At 43.0% G+C, this 26,580-nt stretch overlaps 2 protein-coding genes across 3 annotated transcripts in view; one reads left to right on the top strand and one right to left on the bottom strand.

Moving 5' to 3' along the window:
• Positions 1 to 409: 409 nt before the first annotated feature.
• ASTE1 (asteroid homolog 1) lies at positions 410 to 11,290 on the bottom strand. Of its 2 annotated transcripts, none has more exons than XM_031940199.1 (5): positions 10,766 to 11,290; positions 6,410 to 7,735; positions 5,069 to 5,279; positions 2,388 to 2,580; positions 410 to 1,177 (listed from the first exon to the last, which is right to left on the bottom strand). In XM_031940199.1, exons 2-5 carry the CDS (start codon positions 7,712 to 7,714, stop codon positions 862 to 864), a joined length of 2,025 nt encoding a protein of 674 aa, XP_031796059.1. In that variant the 5' UTR covers positions 7,715 to 7,735; positions 10,766 to 11,290; the 3' UTR covers positions 410 to 861. The 2 variants fall into 2 exon arrangements, with proteins under 2 accessions (XP_031796059.1, XP_031796060.1); XM_031940200.1 differs by having other exon boundaries at positions 5,069 to 5,159.
• Positions 11,291 to 11,486: 196 nt separating this feature from the next.
• The window catches only part of NEK11 (NIMA related kinase 11), a 244,214-nt gene continuing 229,120 nt past the window's right edge, over positions 11,487 to 26,580 (top strand). The window contains 1 exon segment of the mRNA XM_031940247.1: positions 11,487 to 13,309. Coding sequence (XP_031796107.1) covers positions 13,140 to 13,309 — 170 coding nt within the window. The 5' untranslated portion in view covers positions 11,487 to 13,139.

The raw sequence follows: 26,580 nt of genomic DNA, 5'->3' as shown, positions 1-26,580 counted from the left end.
ACTTGTTTTGTTTCCCACCTCTTCAGACCTAGTTTACAGATAGACACCTTAATCCATTTTCAAATGTATTAGTTACGACATTAATTTATAGATAATTTTATGCCAAAAACCACTTATGTAGGTCCAAAACCAAGAGCTTAAAGCAAAAATCACAGTTGGAGGAAAATTGCTCTTTGAAAATTTAGGGCCTGCAAGACTGAAAATCTTTCCCTGAAGAGTGTGACCTCCTCCACAGCACAGTTCGTATGTCTAGTGATTAAAACACAGCTGTAAGAGAGGTGTGTGGGATGCTCTAGCCGCCACAAAATACATACCACCACAGTACAGTTTTTATGTTATGAAATTTTACTTTTTAGTATAAACAGAATATGAAAACATAAAAAGTATTTATTATAAAAATAATTTTAGAAACAACAATTGCCTGGTTCCCTATAATATTAAATTTATGGCAGTTCCATGGCTACATTGTAGTATCCCCAGGGATAAAATACATGTTACAAGGGTATCGACTTGATGTATATAATATAAAACCTTAAAAAATTTCTCTTTGTATATACCTATATACACCCCTACCCACTTCCGCATATATAGTATACATGTATCCATTATATATACACACATACCTTACAAATACACAGCCAGAGCTACTGCAATTTGAAAATCTATTATAATTATTAGTCAATCTATGGGGCCTTGAGAGAGGTTTTAAGTAATTATTTTATAGTGATGGCTTTCCTGGGTTCCAAGTGCACTCAATACTGTAGCTCCAGTGATGATGAAATCCCTACTGCATGATTGATTTAGAGAATAAACCTGAAAATATCATCTCAGTCACAATCCACAAGACTTGAAAGTCTGGATTTATTCCAGCTTTGACTCCTGATCATCCAAGTCCTCTACTGAAAGGAGCCCAAACCTGTTGCTGACGTGACCAAGTAAGGACCTGGTCCCAACTCGGTGCTTTGTCAGGTTAGTGTTCGTTTTCTTTGGCTTCTTCCTTCTGGCTTTTGACTTCTCTCTCTGGAACAGACGTTCTGAGGGGACAGCAGACTTTAGTCCATGGAAGAGCTGGCTATAAAGCTGTTTTGCTCCAGGGCACACACGCAAGAGATTTTCTGTTGAGGATGAAGCGGAAAGTTCTTGAGAAAGTCCATGGACAAGAGTCCCGCTGTACAGCCTGTGCAAATGGAAGAGAAAGTGTGTCACTGCTCTCACACAAAAGCCTAAAAGTACACTGAGAATCTAGGGACTTTTTTTTTTTTTGCTGAGGCAATTGGGGTTAAGTGACATAGCTTAGGTCCTACAGCCAGGAAACATTAAATGTCTGAGGCTAGATTTGAACTCAGGTCCTTTTGACTTCAGGGCCAGTACTCTATCCACTATACCACCTAGCTGCCCCTGGGGACTCTAAGTAAACCATTTTACATTAAGCCAGTTAGATGAAAAATTTAATTAGACACTCAAGAGACCCTTCAATTTATTTACCTCTGAAAGTGTAAAGTCTTGCCTAAAAGCACTAACTTCTGGTCACAGTCCCACTGAGGATGGAAAGTCAGTCTTAGTCAGGAAGCACCTAATATATTACTTAGTAAAATTCTAGAAACTCAGTTTACAGATGGTATCAGTAAGAATAGACTTGCTATTATATTCAAAATAAACTTGCTAGATTAGAAAAACCAGTTATTAGAACTAGGTAAAGCAGTTCATTTTAGAACAACTGAATCATTCAACAACACAATGTTTGAAACTGGTTAGGTATGTCCATTAAAGACAGGCATGGGACAATGGATGGATAGAGTGCTGTAGAGTTCTCTGACCATCCAGAACAGAGACACTGGGAGGGCGCCTCCTGGAATTTAAGGGACTTTGCCAAGATTACAAAAGTGGGATCTGAACCCAGGTTCCTTGACCCCAGAGTTTTTTCTACCATATCATGGTACCTTACAGAACTGGATCTGAAACAAGAAAAACCTGGAGTGAAACACACAAGCAAAATGTGACCAAAGCTATATCTTTTTTTCAGTGTCCAGAGGTAATTCTCTTTTAAGACTCTTAAATACAGAAACATTGGTGGAATTTCCTAAGGGTGTATTAGGGACTTAGCAATGCTGATAAAATTAGCGCTCTGGACCCTACACAAAGCAAAACAAAACATCTAGGCAGACCAATTGTAAGAAAAGTCATGATATTTCGGTCTAACACCATGAATTCATTGGCCTAGAGCTCTTGGGATGGAAAGGCAGTGTTGCTTTTGAAAAATAACCAAATTGACTCATTAATCAGGAAGTGATTATTTTGCCATAAGGACCCAGTAGGCCTGAAATGAGAGAGTCCTCATTCCTTCTTTGCCCTCTCTTCTGTGCTTTTCCAGGCCTGGCTTTTCTTACCATGTGATGTTGGGCTCAGGTAAAGGTGTCAGCAGAAGCTGATTGAGATAGAATCCCATCTGGAGACAGCACTGCCACTGACAGAAAACATGGGCAGTATCGAAATCCAATTTTCTTTGCAGTTTATTTTCTTTCACCTTAAGAAATTGGTCACAGAACAGCTTTGCACCATCCATAGGCGATTCCTCATGATCTACAGGAAAAAGAAACCTAAAAGTAGTGTTTACGGAGACTTCAGAAAATCTCTAGCCATACAGACTCCATAAGTTTCAAAAGCATCAGCCAAATGGAAATACTATTTTCTTTTATATTAGGAAAAATCTTCTATATCCTGCCACTTGGCTTTTTTTAATTTTGAAGACTATTTGCTTTGAAGGCATTTGAATGCCAATACTCTATTGAAAATTCTCTTCTGAATCTTTAACTTCATTGTGTTGAATACTTAGGATAGTTTCCAGAACACTGGTTAGATACAAAGTCTTACATAGTATAAGCTTAGTTCTTGAAATCGTGGTCTGTGAAATGTATATGAACATTTTCTTTATACAAGTCTGATTGAAATCTATTTTCATGAAAGTCTGAAAAATGAGTGCGTATAGCTCACTCATCTGGGTAAATAACACTTGAATGAATAGCATGTTGGCATTGAAGAGGAAAGTTCAAATCTAGCAGGAATGGGAGCCCAAACTGTATTATCAACTTTTTCAAGTACCAAAGGAAGGCTGGATATATGCAAAGGCTATATAAGCTATCTGGAAAATGCATAAAGGCCCTATGCCATTTCAAATTTATGAGCAAGCAGGCACCGAGGCTGCCCATGTTCTATATCCGTAACCTTAAAGGAAAATCAAAACACCCTTGACTTGTGTCTTTCTGTTGGACTCAACAAGAGAGCTAACAGATTTTCTCAAGTCTTTTCTTACATATCTTTTACTCAGCAGAAAAAAATAAACATGAGGGTTAGAACAAATAAACAGAAAACTCCCACAGCAGTGAAGCAAAAGCTTCTTTTGCATTTAGCTCTAATTAGGCTACTATATATTAATAAAGTATGAAATGATACAGTTAAGACAAAGAGCTTTCAAAGTATAAAATTCTTAGATATTTTAGGGTCCCATTCCTTTGATTTTTCTTTTTTCATTTTAAATTACTCTGAAAAAAATGATCTCTTATGAAACTAGGCAACTGCTGAAAATCCAGAAGGCAGTAATAACTCATTCAGAATTGCAACTGCACTTACATAAAGAAAAGCTGTGATATCCATGGTCTTTTAAAGTGAGTATCAAGTTCTTTAAAAGAACAGAATACTTTCACTGTACAAAGAATGCTTCTATACCAATTACATTTCCTCAAAATGAATATTTTTAGCAGAAAAAAGGGAAGCTGATGTTGGTTTGCTCATTTATTCTCACATATTAACTGAAGATTATGGGAGGGAATATGTCTATAATTTTCTGTAGTTGTCAGTATTGTTTTATTATAGAGCAATAATAAATAACCTTAGGAAAGAATCACTCCTAAAATGTTAATGTCTTTGATGAAGTATAATGACTGTTATGTCTGAATTTAGAGGAAGAAATGAAACTGGCAAATGCTCTGCATATCAAAAATTGACTGTTTTAACTCTGAGATACCACTATACACCTGTCAGATTGGCCAGAATGACAGGGAAAGATAATGCAGAATGTTGGAGGGGATGTGGGAAAACGGGGTCACTGATACATTGTTGGTGGAATTGTGAACACATCCAGCCATTCTGGAGAGCAATTTGGAACTATGCTCAAAAAGTTATCAAACTGTGCATACCCTTTGATCCAGCAGTGTTTCTACTGGGCTTATACCCCAAAGAGATACTAAAGAAGGGAAAGGGACCTGTATGTGCCAAAATGTTTGTGGCAGCTCTGTTTGTAGTGGCCAGAAGCTGGAAAATGAATGGATGCCCATCAATTGGAGAATGGTTGAGTAAATTGTGGTATATGAATGTTATGAAATATTATTGTTCTGTAAGAAATGACCAGCAGGACGAATACAGAGAGGATTGGCGAGACTTACATGAACTGATGCTGAGCAAAATGAGCAGAACCAGGAAATCATTATATACCTCAACAACAATACTGTATGAGGATGTATTCTGATGGAAGTGGATTTCTTCAACAAAGACAAGATCTAACTTAGTTTCAATTGATCAAGGATGGACAGAAGCAGCTACACCCAAAGAAAGAACACTAGGAAATGAATGTAAACTGCTTGCATTTTTCTTCTTCTTCCCGGGTTATTTATACCTTCTAAATCCAATTCTCCCTGAGTAAAAAGAAAGCTGTTCGGTTCTGCACACATATATTGTATCCAAGATCTAGTGTAACCTATCTAACATGTATAGGACTGCTTGCCATCTGGGGGGGAGGGTGGAGGGAGGGAGGGGAAAAAATTGGAACAGAAGTGAGTGCAAGGGATAATGTAAAAAATTACCCTGGCATGGGTTCTGGCAATAAAAAGTTATTTAAAAAAAAAATTGACTTTTGCTTATGCGACCACTGAAGGTGACAGGTCGGCAATGTGTCACATGTTGGTACCATCACATTAGAAGCCTTCCCCCCCCCCTTTTTTTAAACTTTAGGATAGAAGGATAAATGAGTTCCTGGAAGAAGAGAGGCTGGTTTCTATAGACCACCGATACCTACCTGGCTCACTGATCATCTTCTGCAACTGGCCAACTACCATTCCCATCAGTAAAGCTTGTACATGATATAGTTTTGCTTGGCCTTCTATGGACTGTAACCAAAAGCAAGTGACAGCAATGGGTAACTTCAGGGAAACAGGAATTGGGTCCAGGACACCCTCTTTCACTTTCAGGGTTTCTAACAGAAGATTCTTACGCTTAGAGAGAGAAAGCTGAAAGAACATAGCAAATATCTCAGTCACATATAGGGAAACCTGACATTTTTTCTTATGTGAACATATAGGATCAAACAATACAGATGAAAGGTGTTAAATACTGAACGAAAGGACTGTAAGTGAAGCCCCGCGAGGGGGTGGTGGTGCAATAATAGTTAACACTTTAGTATCAATAAATGTTTGATTTATATACCTATGTTATATATCTGTATATTGGGGGGGGGGGGGTTGCATTAACAATTTCTTGGGCCAAAAGGGGTCATGAGTAAAAAACGTTTAAGAAGTTTTGTTTTATTTTACATATATCACATCTCATTTCCTTATGCACAATTTTTGAGGTAGGAGTTATTTTTGTAAAAATCAAGTTTTTTCACAGGCTCATGGATCTACAGCCAGAAATGGCTTCTAAAGCCAGCTAGCCCAATCCCTTCATTGGAGAGATGAGGAAACTGTCCCAGGGAGGGGAAATCACACAAGTCAGGGGCAGCATCTGAACCCTTGACTCCAAGGTCAGCGCTTTTTCTAACCTACTTAGATTCTGGCCTTAAAATAATTAAATGGAGTTTTAAGCCTCGGAGCTGGGGAAGATGGGGACCCAGTGACAGAAAACAGGGAATGAGGGTCAGGACTTGGGAAAAGAAGGATTTTATGTCAGACATAGTGAGCAAGAGCTGTCAGCCAAACTGCCCTACTAGCCTCTGTGCTTTTCTCACCTTTGTGCCTCTGGCTATACTGTGCCTTTTACATCACCATTTCCACAAATCCCCAGAGGACATCAATGTTCCCTTCTCTACAGACCTTCCTTTCCTTTTCCATGGATTTCACTAACATCTCTATTGAACATTTCTTAATTTACCTATCCCCCACCCTAACAGCCTTCCTGCTGACCTCCAACCACATTTCAGACTAACTGGACATCTAGTAGACTTATTAAACTGGAATGTATCCAAAACAGAATTTGTTATTCCCTCCGCGTCCTCCAACTTCCTAATTTCTCTGTTACTGTTGGGGACAGCAGGTTCTAGTTTTTCTGGCCACATAACCCCCATTCTTAAATATAAAATGGTCACTAGTGGTCTAGGGCTCCTATATGCTGGGCCATTATGATCACGATCCTGGACACTTACCACATTCAATCTGCCTAATTCCCGATATTCCTCTGGAAGCTTTGCTGCATGAGTAACCACTGTTGCGATATTCTTATCAATCCTTTCTATCTCACTGAAAGCTACTGGTTGTTTGGAGCCTGTGCTTCGGGACACGTTATTTAGATTTGGAGAAGAATTCTGAAGAAGCCCATAGATGACTTTCCGAATGGACAGAGAGACAACGTGGGCACTTGGGCATTGCATGTTCTCCACCTGGGTATAAAGAATAGTCCGCCGTAATGACAACGCATCACAGACAAAAGGAGAAAGCTGCCCTTTCGCCAAAGCCAGCTGTATCCATTCCGGTAAGCCCAGGTTGGTGGCGCAGGGAGACACATAAGCGCCGAGCTGGAAGAAATCCTGTAGCTTCACTGGAGATGGTTGGTATTCTTCCAGTGAAGCCCAAAGTAGATCTCTAACCGCTTCCCTGTCATTCATTTTCAGGTACTTCACCACATTATCTAAAGCTTCAGAGGGGGCATCAAAATGAGACAGCCAGTTAAGGAGTCCCAGAATTCGCTGGTGCTTTCTCCCTTTGGTGCTGGAGGTTCCAGAGGAGAAACTCATTCTGCTGAAGATGGTTTCCAGGACAGGCAAATTGATGTAGTCATTACCACACAGCACAGCAAAGACAGGCAACAGGGCTTTATTCATGTTGTTGAAATGACTGCAGAACTTATCTACAGAGAAACATCTGGCAGGGATATAGTAGTGAAATGTATCTTTAAACACTGCCAGGTTTTTCCATTGAAAACCATTCAGAGAACAAAAGCCAGCTTTCAGATCAAAAATGCAAAAATCACTATCCATCGTTAACACGGGACAATTCCAATGGTTAGCAAGTGTCATGATGTCTCTGTCTGCTTCGGAGAAGCATTGGACAAAGTCTATGTGAAGCTTGTTCAAGACTTGAATGAATACTTCTCGGATGAGTAAAGGCAACAGATTTCCCCTCCCACCAAGAGAAAGGGAATACGCTACCTGGATCTTCTCCCGGGCTCTGTCCTTTAAGGTGAGGAGTTTTTTATCTGAAATGTCACAGCCTCCATCTAATACAACATATGGATGAATTTTACAAGCAGAGAGTGATTCAAAGAATCTGTGTGTAATATCGGTAAAAGAATCATAGTCTCCTCCATGCCGTAGATCCACGTTTGAATCAAAATACAGTCGATGGAAAAGTGCATAGCCGTCAATAATAATTTTAGTGTCCCTCAATTTCAAATCAATGAAGAATTGACTACTGTGATCTTCCACGTAACTCATTAGTCCACGGATACCCATACTGATGGTTTAAGGAACTGCCTTCAAGACAAAAAAAGATGCAAGTTTTCAATAAAATTGTAGGAATCCTGAAGACAGGATATCTGTCCCAGGTTTAAAATGGCAGTAAGACTTTTAGGATGCTGGATATAAAGGTTATTACTTTCTACTGTTCTAAAAACCAAGTGGAATCACGTTAGGAACTCTGGCTATACTAGTTTTTTGTTTGTTTTTGTTTAGAAAAGGGACCTTATATAAAAAAAAGGCCAAATCCAAAGGTAAAAAAAAAAAATAAACTTTAGTTTCATGATCTTGCTAAGTTAGAACAACAAGAAACATAAGGTAAGGTGGGAGAGAGTGAAAGACTCTGTAAGTTTGGAAGATTGTATACTCTAGGTAAAAATGTATTCACCATTCCCCATGGTCTACTTGTCAAGGTGGTGAATGAAAATTCTGAGAGACAGGGCTCCAAGAACTGAAAAAAATTAATTTATTAAATAAGCTGACTAACCAGGAACCCTTAATTTATTAAGGCCAGGCTGTTTAATAAATTAATTTTTCATTACTTGGAGCCCTGCCTCTCAGAATTTACACTGGCCATAGTTGAAGACTACATAGAGATTATTTGAGCTGCACTTTCCAGGGAGGCTTTGGAAGAGGCAGTTATTAGGAGGCTTCCCAGAATTTGGCAAGGTGGAATAATTAGGCAAGGGAGAAGAAGCAAGAGAATTGGAGAGGAAGGGGTGAAGGTAGGCTGGAGGCAAGATCAAAGAGGTAGCAGGGGTGAGAGGAAGGACCACAGGAGAAACAGGCAGATGCCATCAGAAGACTGAATTGTGGGAGCAGATCCAAAGGCAGTAGATAGATAGATGCTCAGGATTTTTGTCCCTCATACCTAGGCTTAAGTCTTCCAATGTCTAATAATTAAGAGAGTGGGAGCTGAGCCGCAGGGGCTTCCCAGCTGAATTGTTTTTTGTCTTGGACCAAATGTTGCAGCTTAATCACTTGCTTTTTCGGGCATCCCTGGTTGAATGGAGAGTTGTCCCTTATCCCAAGCTAGGAGGGAGTTTCTAAGGGACTTTCTTTGGGAACTTGGGGTATGAAGCCAGACTCTAGCCCTACTTTCGGAGACTTCTACCAGTTAAGATGCCTCCTACTGATGACCTCCCTGCGAGATAGGGCGATCAGGAGAACTACAGCACCCAGAACAGGTGTGGAAGAGAGCACAGAACCCATCCTACCTTGCCAGGGCAAGACCAGAGGGGAGCTCAGCTTGAGGAGAGAGTGGAGGGCTCAGCCTGGCACCCGCGGGGGGCTGTGGCAGGAGGGAGCCAGAGAGGGGGGCCCGGGACAGATCAGGCCACCGCGCCTTGGGAAGAGCGGGGCGTTTGGCAGGCCCCCTCAATCAGTGCGGACCAATCCGGGTGGGGGAGGGAAGAGCACCCCCGACTTAGGGAGTCGGGGCCTCTGAGGGCCTTGGGCCCCAGCACCAAAGGCAGGTTGTCACTGAGGCTCCAAGTTCTAGGGACCTGCACAATCACTTGGAAATCAGCCTCATTCCCCATGGGATCTTAAGGGGCTAATTCATGAGGCCCATGGAGGTCGGAGATTTTGGGGATGTCCCCCGCAGTGTCCCAGGTACGGGGTCAGTCAGGCGGACCCCGCTGTCTGACACGGGACCGTGACAGACGGAACCGGCGCGGATCACGCTTGCTGGCTGTCATTTGGAAACTTAAAAAGTTTCCTGCTGATATTCAGAAATGTCCTTAACCCCGGGATTCCCCACACCCTAAAATGTCCATTTACTCGGGGGCGGGGGCAAGGAAAAGCGCTTTAAAATGTGTCCCCAAACCCAGCACTGAAATCCATCCTCTGGAGCAAGGATATAAAAATCTGCCCCAGCAGGGGCCGTGCCGGGACTTCCCGGACTCGGAGACGGGACTTCCCGGACTCGGTGCCGGGGCTTCCCGGACTCGGAGACGGGACTTCCCGGACTCGGTGCCGGGACTTCCCGGACTCGGAGACGGGACTTCCCGGACTCGGAGACGGGACTTCCCGGACTCGGTGCCGGGACTTCCCGGACTCGGTGCCGGGACTTCCCGGACTCGGAGACGGGACTTCCCGGACTCGGAGACGGGACTTCCCGGACTCGGTGCCGGGGCTTCCCGGACTCGGAGACGGGACTTCCCGGACTCGGAGACGGGACTTCCCGGACTCGGAGACGGACTTCCCGGACTCGGAGACGGACTTCCGACTCGGAGACGGACTTCCGGACTGTGCCGGGACTTCCGGACTCGTGCCGGGACTTCCGGACTCGGGCCGGACTTCCGGACTCGGAGACGGGACTTCCCGGACTCGGAGACGGGACTTCCCGGACTCGGTGCCGGGACTTCCCGGACTCGGAGACGGGACTTCCCGGACTCGGAGACGGGACTTCCCGGACTCGGTGCCGGGACTTCCCGGACTCGGAGACGGGACTTCCCGGACTCGGTGCCGGGACTTCCCGGACTCGGAGACGGGACTTCCCGGACTCGGAGACGGGACTTCCCGGACAGGCCGTTTCTCCCTGCCTGCCTCAGTTTCCCCGTCTGCACGATGGCGAGCCGCCCCGGGAGCCCTGCCCAGGGCGCCCCGAGGTGGGCCGGCGGAGAGCCGGGCGCCAGGAGCAGCCGGAAGCCATGCAAGTGGGATAATCGGCCTCCAGCTGCATCCCGGTGCCTCCGGCATCGCCTCCAAGGAGCCTGTGCGCCCCCGTGCGTTGCTGATGCAAGACCTGACTGCGAGGTTTTGGTGACCAAGGCCGTTCAAGGGGGACCCACGTGTGGGGCAAGAGGGCAGCGACTGACTCGCCCGGCGTCGCCGGCTGGGGTAAGGCTGGAACTCCTGGCGCGGGGCTCTCTCCCCTGCGCCCCCGGCAGCTTGTGCGAGGAGAGCGGGGTGGGGCCTCGCGCCCGTCCCCTTCCCTCCGCGTCCCTCTCGGGCCCCTCGCGTTCCATCCTGGCCTCGAGGACTCCGTCCTCCCCGACCTCTTTCCCGCCCCCGTGCGGCGGCCGCTCCAGCCGCGGGCCCCACCTGCTCTTCCTCGAGCGCCAGAAGCCGAGGAGTGCGGAAAGTGCGAGAACGGGGTGCTGCAAGGCCGGAAGTCGTGGGACGCGGGTAACGCGAGATTGCGGCAGTGGCCGGATGTGACGTGTGAGCCACAGAGCGCTCCCCTCCCAGGCATTCTACTTCTCCTCCAGGCGCCGGGAGCTTTTATGCGAGGCCATGGAGGACACAGGCGAGGGCGGGGATGCCACGGAAGTTTAGGGAGACGTCCCCGTGAGAACTAGACGTTTCGCTTGCCCCTTCCAGGGCGGGCGCCGGAGCCACTCCCGCTTCCGGAACGGTCATGGCCGGTTCCTACACTTCTCCGCGTCCGTCTCCTAGCGACGGTGCGCAAACACCTTGGCCACGTGACCCGGCCGTGGCGTCATCCGTGGCTGGGGAAGGAGGCGGAGGCGGGCGCGGCTGCCCTGAGGCTTCGGCCGCTTCCCCGGCCCCCTGCAGCCGCCTCCGCCCCCGCCGCTCCTCCTCCCGGGACAGGTAAAGGGGCGCGGGCCGGGCTCTGGGTCCCCTCCCTCCGCGTCCCCGTCGCTCCCGCTCCGTGCCCTGGCCAAGCCCGGGAGGCGGCGTTCTTTCCTAGGGCCCCTTCTCCCGGGCTGCCCTGAGTAACCGACAGCAACCGCCCGCACAAGCCCTCTGGGAGGGAGGCGCCCGCCCTCTCCCCATTCCGCAGGTGGGAACACTGAGGCGGGCCGGCCGCGCCCGCGGCGTCCTCCCAGCCGCCGCGGGCGCTTCATTAATCGGGCGCTGGCGAAAGCGCGCGCGCGGCCCTCGGTCCCCGAGCCGGAAGCTTCGCGATGCAGTGTTTCCCGGGGCTTACCCAGTCCGAAACGCGTGGGGCTTCAGTGACGCTTGGAGGGGGGGGCGGGGGTGTCCGGACGAGACCCGCTCCCGCGGCCGCGCGCGAAGGCGCACGGCCCCCGGAGTAATGGAGACAAGCCGGGGGCGGCTCGCTTGGGCCCGGACTTCTCGGCTCTGGTTTTCTCGCCCGTAAATGAGGGTGGGAGAGAATCACCGTTTACGGAGGCCGTCACCCTTAGAAGTGTGCAAAGCTTTCAGCCCCTCATTTGGTGGGTAAGGAAACCGGAGCATGAAGATGGGTTGGGATTAGGTCCCCCAGCTAATCCCGAGAATTGAATCCGCGCCTCGGCAAGGGGTGCTTGGACCGTTTGCTTCACTCTGTCTCCGTATCTCGTGATGCTCTTTGCTGAGGCTTCTCACCCCAAACCCCCACGGCGTGAAAAAGAATAATCGTGGTTGGACAAAGCAGTTTTTTACCCACAAGTAACCCTTTTTTTTTTTTTTTTTTAAATCAATGCCAATAGAAACATTTTACAACTTTTCTGTCTCCCCAAAGATAATTTTTTTAAAGATGGTGTCACGTATAGCAGGTCTCTTAGTTACTATTACGATAGTACGTGGAGATTGTTATTTATTGGAAAAATTAAACTTATTTTTCATTCTTTGATGAGGTAATTGTTGTCCAGAATGAATTCCAGAAATAGGATGTAATTGTTGAATATAAGTTCGATCTTCGTTAGGCTGCGGAGTAACACTTCTTCCCCATCATCCCGGTCCTTATTATCCCTGCGAACGCTAGCTGGTATAATGACAACAGAAACCCTAATTATAAATCGATAGCAGCCAGGGGAGCAACGGTTTGGGAGTGCAGTGGTTGGGAGTCTGTCTCAGAGTCAGGAGCACCTGGATTCAGGTTCTGCCTTAGATAACTACTGCCTGAGTGACCCTGTCGAGGTCACTGCACTTCTCAAAGACTATAGTTGTGCAACAGTTGCACATTTACAGAGGTAGAGATGGTTTTTTCACCCGGAATTCCTAAAATCCATGAAATCAGTAGTGTGACTCTCCTCCGCTTCCCCAGCAGGAACATTTTGTTCCTTGATCCTAACTCATTTGAACACTTGTTCTTTGTGATCCAAAAAGTGTTTGAATTCTGAATGGTAAGAGCAGGTGAAAATGTAGGTAACTAGATTATGTATAGACAAGAAAGAAATGATACAAAACTTGTAGAATTTTAGCCAAACCAAACCAAAAACAAAAAACCAAACCCTTTCTAGCAGATCATCCTCTGCTAGAATCACCAGAACTCCTCAAGATAGCATGGATGCAGCTCTGAACTCACCAAAGCCTGGCAAGGCAGTGGTGTTCATATATGACAGCCTTGAGTATTTTGTTATTTTCGCATACTGTGTCAAATCTGACATGACATTTTCATCTTTAAGGAATTGCTCTGTGGTCACCACTTGGATGAATATGAACATTCTTAGGATACCTGAATTTTCAATCTCTATAAATGAATAAACATTCAGTATAATTTGGAGTGATGCTGAGATTCCAAGAAGCTGCCAAATGTGTGACTGTATCAACAGCTGTCTCCACTCCCTCAAAGACTTTGATTGCAAGACGTTATGTTCTTCAACAGAAGCTTGGAAGTGGAAGCTTTGGGACAGTTTATCTGGTTTCAGATAAGAAAGCAAAACAAGGAGAAGAATTGTAAGTAAATACTCTTCATGAGCAACTTCAGTTGCCTACCCTGTATCTGTGATGCATCTCTTTTTGTTAATTTAGGTTGGTTGAAGTGTCAACCATGTTGCAATATTCTACAAACAATTATGGAATAAAAGAAAAAGAAAATTGGGCTTGTTTTTTTTTTCCCCCCACCCAATGTTTTGACACATTTAAAGGCATTTCAGCACGTAGACATTAAAATTTGTAGAACTGAGGAACGATTGGGAGAGAATAGGTAAAAATAAGACTAGGGGCCTACTGCAATCTTAATTTAACACTGCTGAACTCTTTTTAGATTTACCCCTTGGTCATTTTTTCTCATTCTCTAATCTTTTTAATCTTTTAGTAAAGGCTGCTTCCCTGCCACCTACAAATACAGCCAGGTGTTTCCATGATTAAAAGACCTGACTGACATCTCCTTAACCTGACATCTTTTCCCTTTTAGAGCTGAGCTCCCAGGAAGGTTTAACTATACCTGTTGCCTTTATTTTCTTTCTTTCCAATGACTTCTTGACCTCTTGCTGTTGACCTTTGAACCCTCCACTGGACAAACTTTCTCCAAGGGTGATCTTTGAACCCTCCACTAGACTAAAACTCTTTCTCGGAGGTTGCAGTGTCCAACTTCTGAATGGAGGGACACCTCTGTTGAGACTACAGGAGAAAAGCCCCAACAATTTGTTCTTTGTTTATAGATTTGGGGAGAATCCCTGAGGTTTTGAACTCGGTGTCACAGCTCCTGTCCATAACCAGTCCTTCCCATGATATTCCTATCCACAAGACGGGAAGATAAGGTTGCTTGTGAGTCAGATCCAGGCTATGTGACTGTTTTTTAAAAAATGAACTATATCTATTTGGTCTTTTGATATGTAGTTTGAGAAGTTCCTGATAATAAGGAAGCTTCTCCCTTTTTCCAGCTTTGTAATTCATCATTGAACCACTTGGAGGCAGCAATATACCACATACGTGTAATATGAACCCTGATTAGCATTTCATCAGCATATTTTTTTTGAACTGCCATGTAGTCGGTAATTTAACTATGTGATAAAACTGGAAAGTAACTCTAGATGTGACATTTTCATGATGAATATTGAGGACCTTTTTTCTTTTGGAATTTTTTAATTGTTAAAATGAGCAGTTGTTTCTTGTGATAGCATTTGGTAGCAAGGTTGCCTACTTTGAATATGTCATGAATTTTATAAAAGAACATTTCTTATGCTTTTTACAATGAAAAGAACTTTGCTTTAGTAGCTAATATGCTCACTACTACATATATTCTCAATAAGGTGCAAGTTATAGGGTTCTTCTCTTTGTTGTTTCTGCTCTGACTTTTCCAAAACTTTTGTCTCTGATCTATGATTTCCTTACTTCTGATAGATAGTGTAAGAGCATCAACTGTGTTCTGCAGGAAAGTGTCTGTCGGTAACACTAGTCAATAGGCACTACAGACATTAAATAGTCTAGAAGAGACAGCTTACATACAAAGACATAAGGAAACTTGGGGGGCTGGTGAAGAGGAGAAGCACTAGCTGTTTGGGGCAACGTACTCAGCCAAAAAGGTTTCTTGCAGAAGGTGACGGTCAATCCAAGTTGTAAAGGAAATTAGTGGAGTGGAGGTGAAGAAGGTGTGCATTTCAGACCTGGGAACCAGTGTAACGACAGACATGGGAGATGGAGTTTGTGGATGAGGAACAGAGAGAAGAACCAAGCCAGCGTGATCCAAGAGGGTGTGAAGGGGAAACATGTGGAATGAATTGGCTCATTTGCAGCTAGGTTTAAAGGCCAGATCAGAAGCCCCCGGAGTCACTTGGATAAGAAGGTGATATGGAAAGGAAGTGACATGGTCAGATCTTCACTTTGGTGGCTTGTGAAAAGTGCAGTGGGGAAGGGAGAAGCTTGACAAGCACTCCAGCTGGGGCTGCTGGCTGTAATCCAGGTATGAGGGGGCAGACCTGAAGTAATTGGGGGGGTGTCCGGAGGAGCAAAGATGTGGACATACTTGGCAATGTATTGGATAAATGGGCGAAGTAAAAGTGAGGGGCTGAGGATGAGTCCTAGCTGGCAAACTGAAAGTGGAAGACCAGGATGCTCTTAAAAGAAACAGGAAAGTGTGGAAGAGGGATGGGCTGTAGGGAGGTACAGAGAACTGGGCAGTTCAGTGTTAGCTTATGATTATTTCTATAGGCCCTTTAACTGGGAAATTCTCATGAATTCCTCAGGCTTCAACCTCCAAAATGATCCTCACGTCAGGACATCTGGTTTAGGCATATTTGGGTCAGATCAATTATGGCTGCATTTGCTAAGATGGTCAGTGGTAATTAAAAAGGGCTTCATCAGTTTTCAAGTTTATTTTTGACATATTTTGAGATGAACAAATTGATTTTCCTTATTTAAAAAACCCGACCAAAATCCCAGTAGCTTCTCTATGTCAAACTTTCCCCTGCTTTAAAAACCAAGGGACTTTTGTTCTCCTGCAGTTAATAAAAAATTGGTCATAGTTGTCTGAAAGTGTCAGATGTAATTAAGGAAGAGTAATGAATGGATCTTACAAATATGCACGAATTGAATTTACAATCTCTGAGGTAATCTTCTTGTGATTTAAAATAAAACGGCACAGCATGGAGGAAGGGAGGCAGTTGTGGCCAGCAGGCCAGTCCTGTTCCTTTCTAAGGCTTCTGGGTGATCTTGGAATAGTCATTCGACTCTGTGATTCTCCATTTTTTCTGTAAAATGGACAAGTGTCCTAAATGATACCCAAGTCTCTTCTAGTTTTATGTGTTTTGTGTGATCAACAATGTACATGAGTACAAAGTCTTATCCCAATAGCAAGCTACTTTCCAATAAAGCTAGGTGCATGAAAAACACTTCTTTCTTTAGGATAACGTTTACCAATTGTATCTTATCCAATCCAACCGTCTTCTCTAGCTGCCATCCAATATCTGTCCTTAGTTACTTTCTTTTAGAAAGTCATCCTAAAGGATGCCCCCATTTCCCAGTCTCTCACCCTTTTTAAGCCCTGCCTTATGTTCTCATCATTCAACTTGACATTCTGCTGATCTTTCTTCCTCCCAAGGGTCTCCTCAGCATTTACTGTTGACCCATTCTTGCCCTGGGATCCCTTGGGTCCTTTGTAATTTTCTTTCCTCTCCTGGTTCTCCTGTGACCCCTCTGACCACTCGATGTCTCCCCTGTGATGGATGTCTCTGTCAGAGCCGCTGATTTTGGACATTTCCATGCTTCTGGTTTGGCCCTCTTCTCTTACCCTCATGAACAGTGTCTTTGATGTCCCCCAGGCATCTTAAAATCAAGGCATCCAAAGCAGCTCCTTCTCATTATCATAGAGGGTGACACTTTCAAATCCTCCCTCTTACTACCCTCTCCTACCCATTGTCCAAACCAAGGAGTGAAACCAAGGAGTGAAAGCTGGTGCTGGGAATCAGATCCTCTTAGTTGCAAGATCCAGGCAAGGGCCTGCCTCTTAGATGCCCTGCATCACATTGGATAATTTTAAAGTTTAAATTTAGGTCCATAGGCAGCAAAATATTGGAAGAAGTGAAAAATCATATTATTCCCAACATTTCTCATCAGAGTGCATTCCATCATAACTGACATTTATAGAATACCTCAAGAAATTGTCATTTCTGCCTTCCCAGCCTCTCTTATAGGGATCCCTATAAGATGATCCTCCCCCAAAGCCCTAACTCCCTCTTGGCTAAATTGTTGCTATAACCTTCTGTTGGTCACTCAGCCCCCAGGGTTCCCCCACCCCCTGTGGAGATGTCTCCGTAAGGGCATTTCTGGCTGCAGGGAGAAGGCTGGCCTCACCCAACAGACTCCAAAGTCTCCCTCTTAGCTCCAGGACCAAGCTGAAAGAGAGGCTTTTGCTAATGCCTTCCTCCTCTGCCCAGCTCCCCTTGCTCTTCCTCCATTTCTCATTGCTGGGCCCTTGCATCGATTGCCCCCCACATTTAGAACGGTCTTCTTCCTCACCTCCTCTACCCTTTAGTTACTGTTTTCTTCAAACACCTTGTTCAGGAGGCTGGTCCTGGTAGCCCCAACTGCCCTTGCTTTTCCCTCAGAGACTACCTTCTGTCCACTGTGCACGTGTCTGTCAGGTGCTCATCACATACACGTTGTCCCTCCTATCGAAATGGGATCTCCTTGAGGGCAGGGTCTGTTTTGTACTTTATTTGGTTCCCCAGACCTCTGATGTCTTGCACATAAGTAGGCTCCTAATCAGTTCTTACTTGTTGATTACCTGCTAATGCTTGTATATACATTTTTTCTTCAATATACTTATTTTTCAATAATTTATTTAACTTATTCTCATTCAAAATATTTCTTAGCACATTGTATTTTAATACGCTTAAAGTTTAAATGAGTACATTTTTTTCTGAACTATTACACAGTTTCCTCATGTATTATAATCTAGAATTCTGGAGATTTTGAGTGGGTTGGACTTATATAACATTTGAGTCTCAATAGTGTATTGAGTAAAATGTCTCAAAGGGGATTTGTTATTTTCTCCTGTAAATCTTCATGGACTTTTTTCCTCTCCCTTTCCCCCAGTTTAATATGTGAAGTGAAAACTACCCAAACAAATTGTTGTGGTATCTAGTTAAAATATTTTAAGAGTAGTTTGTTTTTTCTTCTTCAAAATCGTACACGTGAAAAAGACCAGCATTGAGCCTGACCAGTTTGGGCCTTGGCAAATTCCCTGTCAGCAGAATCTGAGTGGGACCTTTGAAACTGGGGGTCCCCATGGATGGTCAAGTTCTGCATCTGGTGGGAAAGAGGGAAGTGATAGCAATTGTTTGGCCTTAGCATTTCAATAATTGGCGATGTTCTTTGGTTTTCTGGAGGTCTCTGGGGCAGCCCTCTTTTCAGTAGATTAATCTCCATGAGGATAGCCAGCTGTTAAAGTCCAATTCCTTTATTATTTCCTTCACAATCTTGTCTCCTTTCCTGGGGCCCAGGCTAGCTTTCTTAGAGGCCTTCCAGAGTCTTGGTTTCAGTGGAGAACCTAAGGAGGAGAGGCCTGTCACCAAGATGTGAGATGGGATGAATGAATCTGGCTCTCCTTGGCTCATCTTACACAGCAATGAATGGAGTCAGAATTTGGTTGGCAAATTATTTCCATTTAGGATTCTGCCTCAGCTGCTCGAAGCAGCAAATTAAAAGAAATCATGTACCTTAGTTGTTTTTTTCCTCATATTTATAGAGGAGAAATGATTAATAACTAAGACAGAATATTTTGGAATGAATAAGACACAGGAAAACCCTCACTCCCTTTTGAGCCTGGGCAGGGGGCCAAAAGTGTCGTCCTTTGAAGAATGAATCACCAATAACCACATTTGGCAAGAAAAAAGAAAATAATAAAAGCAAGGATATTCATTAATTTTTTGTTTGATTTCTTGGGTTGCCACTGCTTGAAGAAATTCATTTAAATACCATAGGAAATGTTCTTATACAAAGTAATACAATCTATTGGATAGAAACTTTTTTAGCTAGTTTCATGTGTATTTTTTGAAGCTACTATTTTTTGCTCATAAAAGTTATAATTGTTCATTTGAATGGATGAGTTATGGGAGGGAATTTTAAAGCTGCTATAAAGAAAATCATATTACAAAAATGTAATTGATTTTTTTTTGTCCTGTTGGATTACTATACTGTTAATTCAGCAAAAATTATAATCATGATAACACCATCACTTTTTATATTCTAGATTTGTTTAACTAAATATTACTTTGTGGAACTTTGTTGCTATTAAAATTTTTCTTTTAAAATTATTTTCAATCCATTTTGAAAAGTACCCATTGATTCAAACTACATGAGAATTGATGTGCATAGGCTTAATTTAGGTGTGGAGTTGGTATTAATGGTTTTTCTTCATAGAAAAACCAGGGCAAATGATCTTACAGAAACCACAAAAATATATCTACTTAAAAACTTATCCTAGAAGATTTGGGAGTTGGTAGCAGAGGACTACTGCATCATGGAAGCTTGATTAACTAGGGAATTGTATAGGTTTTTTGATGGGGTGCTGGGTACGCAGTACAGTAGATAGAACATCTGATCCTGGAATCAGAAATTGACCCATCTTTGTGAATTCAAATCTGGCTTCAGATACTTACTAGCTGTGTGACCCTGGGCAAGTCATTTAACCCTGTCTGCCTCAGTTTGCCAATCTGTAAAATGGGCTGGAGAAGGAAATGGCAACATTCCAGTATCTTTGTCAAGAAAATCCCAAATGGGGTCAGGAAGGGTCAGACAGGACCGAAAACAACAAAGCCTCTTTCTTTCCATTTTGTTTCTACTCCTTTTCTTTAGACTGCTATGCATCCTTATCTATGCCTACACTGCTTTTGCCTATTTCAGGGATGGTCTCAGACAAAATGATGACCCTGGTATTTTTGGGCTCCTTTATGGAGATTTCCTCCTTCGTGTTAGCCTCCCTTTGGTCAGTCCTCGATGAGAAGCCATTTCCTAAGGACATCATTCTCTGATTATTGATAACTAGTAAATCACATGATCTAATAGCTAATATATTGATGGATCACACAAACATATATATCTTACAAGTCTTTGGAGATGGTGATACGTTACATCAGAGGAGTGACTTACATGACAAGTTTCTTTTTTTCTTTTTGCAGAAGAAATTGGGGTTAAGTCACTTGCCCAGAGTCACACAGCTAGGAAGTGTTAAGTATCTGAGGCCAGATTTGAACTCAGATTGCCCTTAATTCAGGGCTGGTGCTCTATCTGTATCCTAGCTGCCTCATGGTAAGTCTTTTTTGAGTAAGAGGGAGCTTAGATTTCTGTCCCAGCCCCGAATACAGAGCCAAATGAGTTCTGATGTATCAGTTTGTCTTTTGGGGGAAACCTTGCCTTTATCTCTAGAATTTACACTTCTCCTCCCCTTACCTGATTATTGAACTGAGGCTCTGTGCGTTCCTTGATTTAGAGATTGGCATCCCTCAACTGAAACAGAATATCCCCTCCCCCCTTTCTGATGTTCCTTTGGCTGTCACCATTATATCCTGGCGCTGGTGCCTATATGGTTTCCAGCTGATGGAGCTCTAGAACATGAATAACTGAAAAAGAAAAGCATTAATTACTTATTATGGGCCAAGCACAGTGCTAAGTTGCCAAGTTTTTCAATTATGTTTAACTGTTTGTGACTCCATTTGGGATTTTCTTGCATTTGCTTCTCCAGCTTATTTTGCAGTGGAGGAAACGGAGGTAAACAGGGTTAAGTGACTTGCCCAGGGTCTCACACAGCTAGGATGTATCTGAAACCATATTTGAAATTCCAAAGATTCTAGGCCCAGGTGCTCCATCCGCCACCCTACCTAGTTGTCCACAGTGCCAAGTATTGAGCATGGAAATTACAAGAGCCAGCCCCTGCCCTCAGAGAGCTTACATTCTGATAGAAGTGTATTACTGTGGCCGAGGAAGGATGAATGCCAAAAGCTTTGGGCTGGCTGGACCCACTTCATAGGATCCCTAGACCTGGAATTTGGCACCTGGAAGAGACTTTCTAAAGCTTTAGTGACTTATTTTTCAAATAAGGGTTAAGTTTATTTGCTCAATGTCACCCAAGGAGTGAAAGCTGGTGCTGGAAATCAGATCCTCTTAGTTGCAAGCTCCCTGCATCACATTGGATAATTTTAAAGTTTAAATTTAGGTCCATAGGCAGCAAAATATTGGAAGAAGTGAAAAATCATATTATTCCCAACATTTCTCATCAGAGTGCATTCCATCATAACTGACATTTATAGAATACCTCAAGGCTTGTCGAGCACTTTTCTCTCACTCTGTGAGGGTGGGTTCTGAAAGCATGGTCTCCATTTTGTAGACTGAGACTTTGCAAGGTTAATGGACTTGCCTGTGGTATCATGGGGTTCAAACCATGGTAGTTTAGGATTTTAAAAGTTTGGGAAATCGCTTTTTCGTAATGACTATTGAAAAATCGAAATAGATGCTTCCAATGCTTTTCTTTCTAGCATATATTCTCATGAATCACAAATGTAATAGATATTTGGGAAAATAAATCTCCTTTTATTGAAAACTGAGTGGGTCTAGCATGCTGTTAGATTTATTGTCTTCCTCTCATTAAGTGGTTCTGGTTGCTGTATAAATTCTTGTTCTTTTATATTTACCATCAGTAATTAATCTGTATTCTCATTCTCTACCTCTCATTTTCATTTCCTTCCTTTCATTTTCATTTTCTATTTTTCTAGGAAGTCAGAGGTGGGGATGATAAAGAATGCTAAATCCTCCCCTACTGCTCACTTAGATTTTGTTTTCTAACTAAATTGAGACAGAACTTTGCAGAAACTCCCAAATCAAATAAGCGTCCTTCCATAATGTATTATAAGCTAGCTAATGTTATTTTGAACCTTTGCTATTACCTCCTCCTCTCAATTATTACGCTAATATGGTCTCTGAGGGTTCATAGTGAACATTTCTCTTGGACTGCAAGGTTGATAAGCTAAGTCAATAGTGTAGGAAGGGATGGAATTGGGAGGAGTGTTTCACAGGCCCCAGTGGTTATAGGTTTGCTTTTGTTTTCTTTCCCTCCCACAGTTCTTCTCAAATACCATAGATACATTTTTCTACATCTACACTAAAGTAGAAAGTAAAACTAATTCCATTAGGGATGTTTGGAGAGATACTTTACTTTGTTACATTATCTGATCAAACCCCATTTCATAGCATCTCCATACTCCGCATGAAGAGAAGAGTTCCATGAACAAATTCCAGTGCTTGTGATATTTTTCCCTCAAAAAGGCTAAATGTAAAATTATATTTGCAAATTGTTAGCATGTGTGGCAATTGGACATATTTAAAGAAGTTTAATTTTTTTCTCCTGGGATATCCTTGATCCTGAGAGTTCTCTTTTCCCCACATCAAGCTTAAACCTGCTTCTTTACAACTTAGATGCATTTCTCTCAGACTCGATTTTGGGGCCAAGCAGAAAGGGCCTATTGCTCAGAGAGCATTTCATATACGTGATGAATAGTGACCTTGTCCCTTCTGGATCCGTGTTTTGTGAGCACACATGTCTCCGGTCTCATTCAGTGATCCAGATTGTGGTGGGGTCATCAGGCCATTTGCCATTCTGGTGATTCTTTTCTGGATGCTCTCCAAATGGTCAGTATCCTTCCGGAAATGTCCCTGGGGCAGAACGCAGGCCTTCCATCCCTAGTCTGATCAGGGCAGTGTATACTGGCCTGATCTTCTGTGTTTGACTTCCCAGTCTATCTCTATATGTTCATTAAGTTCTTCCTATTGCAAGGAAGGTATTGGGTACCTGAAGTGGCATTAGCCTCTTCAGCTGCCATCTCCTACTGCATTGTGTCCACTTTTATTGAGATAATGAATAATCATTTTTCCTCATATTGGAAGTTTCACGTTTTCCTCTACTCTGGTTTTCATTCATTCGCTTTTTGCCTCAGGTCTAACATGAGGTTAGCCTTCCTGGATCCCCTTTCCCCAAGTATGCATTCTCTTGGTGCTCTGTCTGCCTCATGAGGAGATGGAAGCCCACACATACACACACCACATTTTGTCCTTCAGTGACTGCTTTTGCTAAAATATTTTTTGCATGATAGCGCTCACTTTGATGTCCCGCTGTTTCAGTCCAGTACTTGGTGCAGTGCCTCCTTATACCTCAGTGGCTAGGCAAGCACTGAGTTTATAGAAAACAAGGACTTCTTGGGCTTCGTGCACCAAGGTCAGCCCAGCGAGCATTGATGGGTAAGTGGAGCCATCATCCCTATTTCCTAGAGGGATGCTCTTTGGACCAAGTGGCAGCTGGGTACAAGTGAAATGCATAAAGTTTCGAGCTGTGGACCCCAGTGAGATTGTTGGTGAACATCCAGTGGTGAATTCACATGAGTCATTGTGACTAATGAGGCTGCCACCAAAAGGCCCCAAAGGCAGAAAGGAAGCAAGGAACTGGCTTGGATCATTCTGCAGGGTGAGCCTTTACTGAGCAATTGCTTTTAAAATTCAGGCCTATTAATGGTAATTGGCCTTTGAGTAACTCATGAGGAATAATTGTTACCAGGATATATTATTTCTGTAAATAAAAATTTAGGAGTTTTCTTAAGGGGACATATCTGTTCTAGTGTTGATAAGTGATTCAGGGTAAATAGGAGTCTCTACCCTGGGAACTTAAACTCCAAGTGCACTAGATATCACCACATAAAGTAGTGTAAGAACCCTTACAAAGCCAAATGTCAGTATTATGCTGAGCGGTAGTGAGTTATTAAGTAAACAAAGGCCTGAAATGTCAGAGTTAGGTAGGAATATAAGGGATCTTTTAGTCTAACCTCTGCCTGAAAAAATGGCCTTCTCTTCATAGTACCTCGGTCCTTAAAGTCTACAAAAGGAGCAGGGACTCACGTTAGCGCATTTAAATCAAGTCTAGCCAGACATTTATTAAGTGTCCACTGTGCACCAGGCACCATTTTGGAATCAGTGCCTTAAGAATTTATTAATTCTGGAAGAAATTGGGCTAAAAACCTGTATTTGCTTAGCAGATTCTACCTTTGAGGTGGAAATTAATAGCTTAAAATAAAATGGCTTTAAAAGAGCTTAAAATAAGACTAGTGCCTTAAGAAATAAAAACACAGTTTGTTTGATAGGCATTTTTAATGATTTTAGCATCTTAAGCCACCTTAGAACCAACCATTTTTATAATAAATTTATATATTATTTTAAATAAATTGTGTAATAAAAATACAATAATTTTATGTCTGCCATAAAGCAAATCTCTCTTTACATCCTTAGCAGTGTTCACTTTTTAAAGTTAGTCAGTGTCCTTGAAAGTGATTTAATTGTATTTCTTTGTATGTAACAAATTTCTCTATGTAACACAAACTTTTCACCAGTTCAGAGCATATGTAGTTAGTAGCATATGAGTCTAGAGAGCATTCAGCGGAGGGGCAGTTAAAATCAAGAAAAGAAGTTTGATTCACTTTATGCAAGGGTTGGCCAAAGGTTAACAAATAAATGAAGTAGAAAAGATGTGAAATAGGAAAAATCGGTGAGAAATAATATGTTGCCATGGAAAAGGCACAGGCTCTGGATACTCGGGCTATACCTGCTGAATAGCTGTGTGACCCTTGGCACATAATTTACCCTTCATGCATCTATTTCCCTATCTATACAATGATGGGCTGGGACTTGACCTCTAGACTCTATACAGAGGATGACCAACTTGTGTAGCAGAAGTCTTCTTTGGGGGACAATAATAAAGTGGATATCCTCTCTTCCCTCCCTCCATTCTCCTTCCCCCTCTTTCCCTCTCTTCCCCCTCTCCCTCCCTTCTTCCCTTTCTCCCTCTTCCCCCCTTCCCTCTCTCTCCCTCCCTTCTTCCTTATTTCCCTCCTTTTTTTTGGACATTATATATTCATTTAAGTTTTTATTAGCTTCTTACTGTTCTTTGAGACTTAACATTCCATGTTGCTACTCAGATGCCCTTTCCCTGGGAGTTCCCAAGCCTGGAATGCTCTGTTCTTTCCATCACTTCCCAATTCCAGCTGATCACCCATATCACTACTGTCCCTTTTCTGATATTGCCTTCCTTTTGTATTGTATAGATCTTGTAGATACCTCATTATTTTCATGTTGTTTCCCTCCCTCTTCTCCTGACCTATTTGAACATGAGGTCTTTGGTGATGAAGATCATGGGGTTTTTGCCCTTCTTTGTATTCCCAGCACTTAACACAGTACCTGGCATCCAGTGAGTACTTAATAAATACATGTTGACAAACCATGTCCCAGTCAGGAGGATGAAACCTGGAGATATACAGAAAGGTAAAAACTTTGTCCCTGTCAAGAAGCTCACATTTAAATGGAGAAATAAATGTAAGTTCTTGTGTTTGTACAAGAAACACAGAAACTTGATGTAAGGTTTAACTCGGGGAAGGCCCTGAGGTGTCCTGGAAGAGAGCTGCCTGTCAGGAGCCGGATTTGAGCTGAGTCTTGAGGGGGAGATCCAGGAGTTGGAAGGTGAGGAGCAAGACTATTCCATTCAGCACTGGGACTGACAGTGTGAGACAGCATAAAGCTGGAGGGTTGTATGAGAGGAACGGGGTGGCTAGATCATGCACAAAGTGTGTGGAGGGGCCAAAATGTAGGAAGTAAGAAGGACAGGGGGACCAATTTGTCATATCTGTGTCTGAATATATAAGACTAATAACTTGTCTTATAAAGTTGACGATGTTCTAGTTGTTCTATGAGAAGATTTACTTGACTTTGCTTCTTTGTCATTTTCTTGTATGTGTTAGAACCGCTGATATTTTTTTCACTTGTATGTTCTTATTTTCATTCATATGTATGAGTTTGAAGCCAGTGTTTGGTATCACTAATAAAATTTCTGTTTTCCTTCAAAATTCCTTTTTAGGAATCTGCCTTCTTTTAGTCTGTCGCCCATTAATAATGGCAGGGGTTTCTATTAATGCTTATACTTTTCTGATACGGAACTTCAGGCCCAAAGTCTTGAATTTGGCCTCTCATTTTTTAAAGATTTCAGATGAGTAGGAAATTTCATTTTGTTACGGTATTCAATCAATGTTGAGGAAAGATGTAATTAAAAGTGAGTAGATAGCAGGAGAGATCAGATTTTCATCAGGATATTGCGCATTAATTTGAGTAATGAAGTGTATTCTTTTGTAATCATGACAGACAGATTCCTTTATAATGGTAGTTAGATGTACATATTACCCATTAGAGAAAAATGATTCACAAATGAATTTATTTCCATACACGAATTTCATCTTTTAGTGGGATCAAGCCATTCCTGCCAAACAATATTAAGAATTGTTAGTATTATTTAGCCTTTTTCTCACTCTAAATATCACGTTATCAAGTCTTCCCCTAACCTCTTGAGGCCGAGATCAATGCCAATATAATCAATTTTAAAATTCAGAGGTTAACTCAAAGATAAAAAGACTGTTCAGTTAGGGAACATAGTCTCTAAGATGACATCATCCATCTGGGGGTAGAAGGAGTAGAAATCTGGTGATGAGAGCTTCTTGTTTCTTGTTCTAGTATCCCAGAGAAAATGGCAGAGATTGAGAGCAAGGTAGGGTCTCAGGGAGCATTTAGTCCTGTACACTTAACTGTACCTGTGCCCATCAAGCCAGCAAGGCCCAGCGAGGCTCAACAAGGTGATATGCTCAGGCCCAAGTCAGGCAGAATGAGGGCCAGAGCCATCCCCCACTCCCAAGTCAGGGGGCTTTCTA

This window comes from Sarcophilus harrisii, chromosome 5 (genome assembly GCF_902635505.1).
Source record: "Sarcophilus harrisii chromosome 5, mSarHar1.11, whole genome shotgun sequence".
Taxonomy (NCBI): domain Eukaryota; kingdom Metazoa; phylum Chordata; class Mammalia; order Dasyuromorphia; family Dasyuridae; genus Sarcophilus; species Sarcophilus harrisii.
This window is presented reverse-complemented; position numbering and strand designations above follow the sequence as displayed.

Excerpts from the sequence above, each read along its gene's own strand:
- ASTE1 (XM_031940199.1), bottom strand. The coding sequence starts at position 7,714 with ATGGGTATCCGTGGACTAATGAGTTACGTGGAAGATCACAGTAGTCAA. Across the intron at positions 5,280-6,409 it reads AATTAGGCAGATTGAATGTG|CTTTCTCTCTCTAAGCGTAA; the intron begins GTAAGTGTCCAG and ends ATGTTCTTTCAG. Across the intron at positions 2,581-5,068 it reads GAAGATGATCAGTGAGCCAG|ATCATGAGGAATCGCCTATG; the intron begins GTAGGTATCGGT and ends TTTTTCCTGTAG.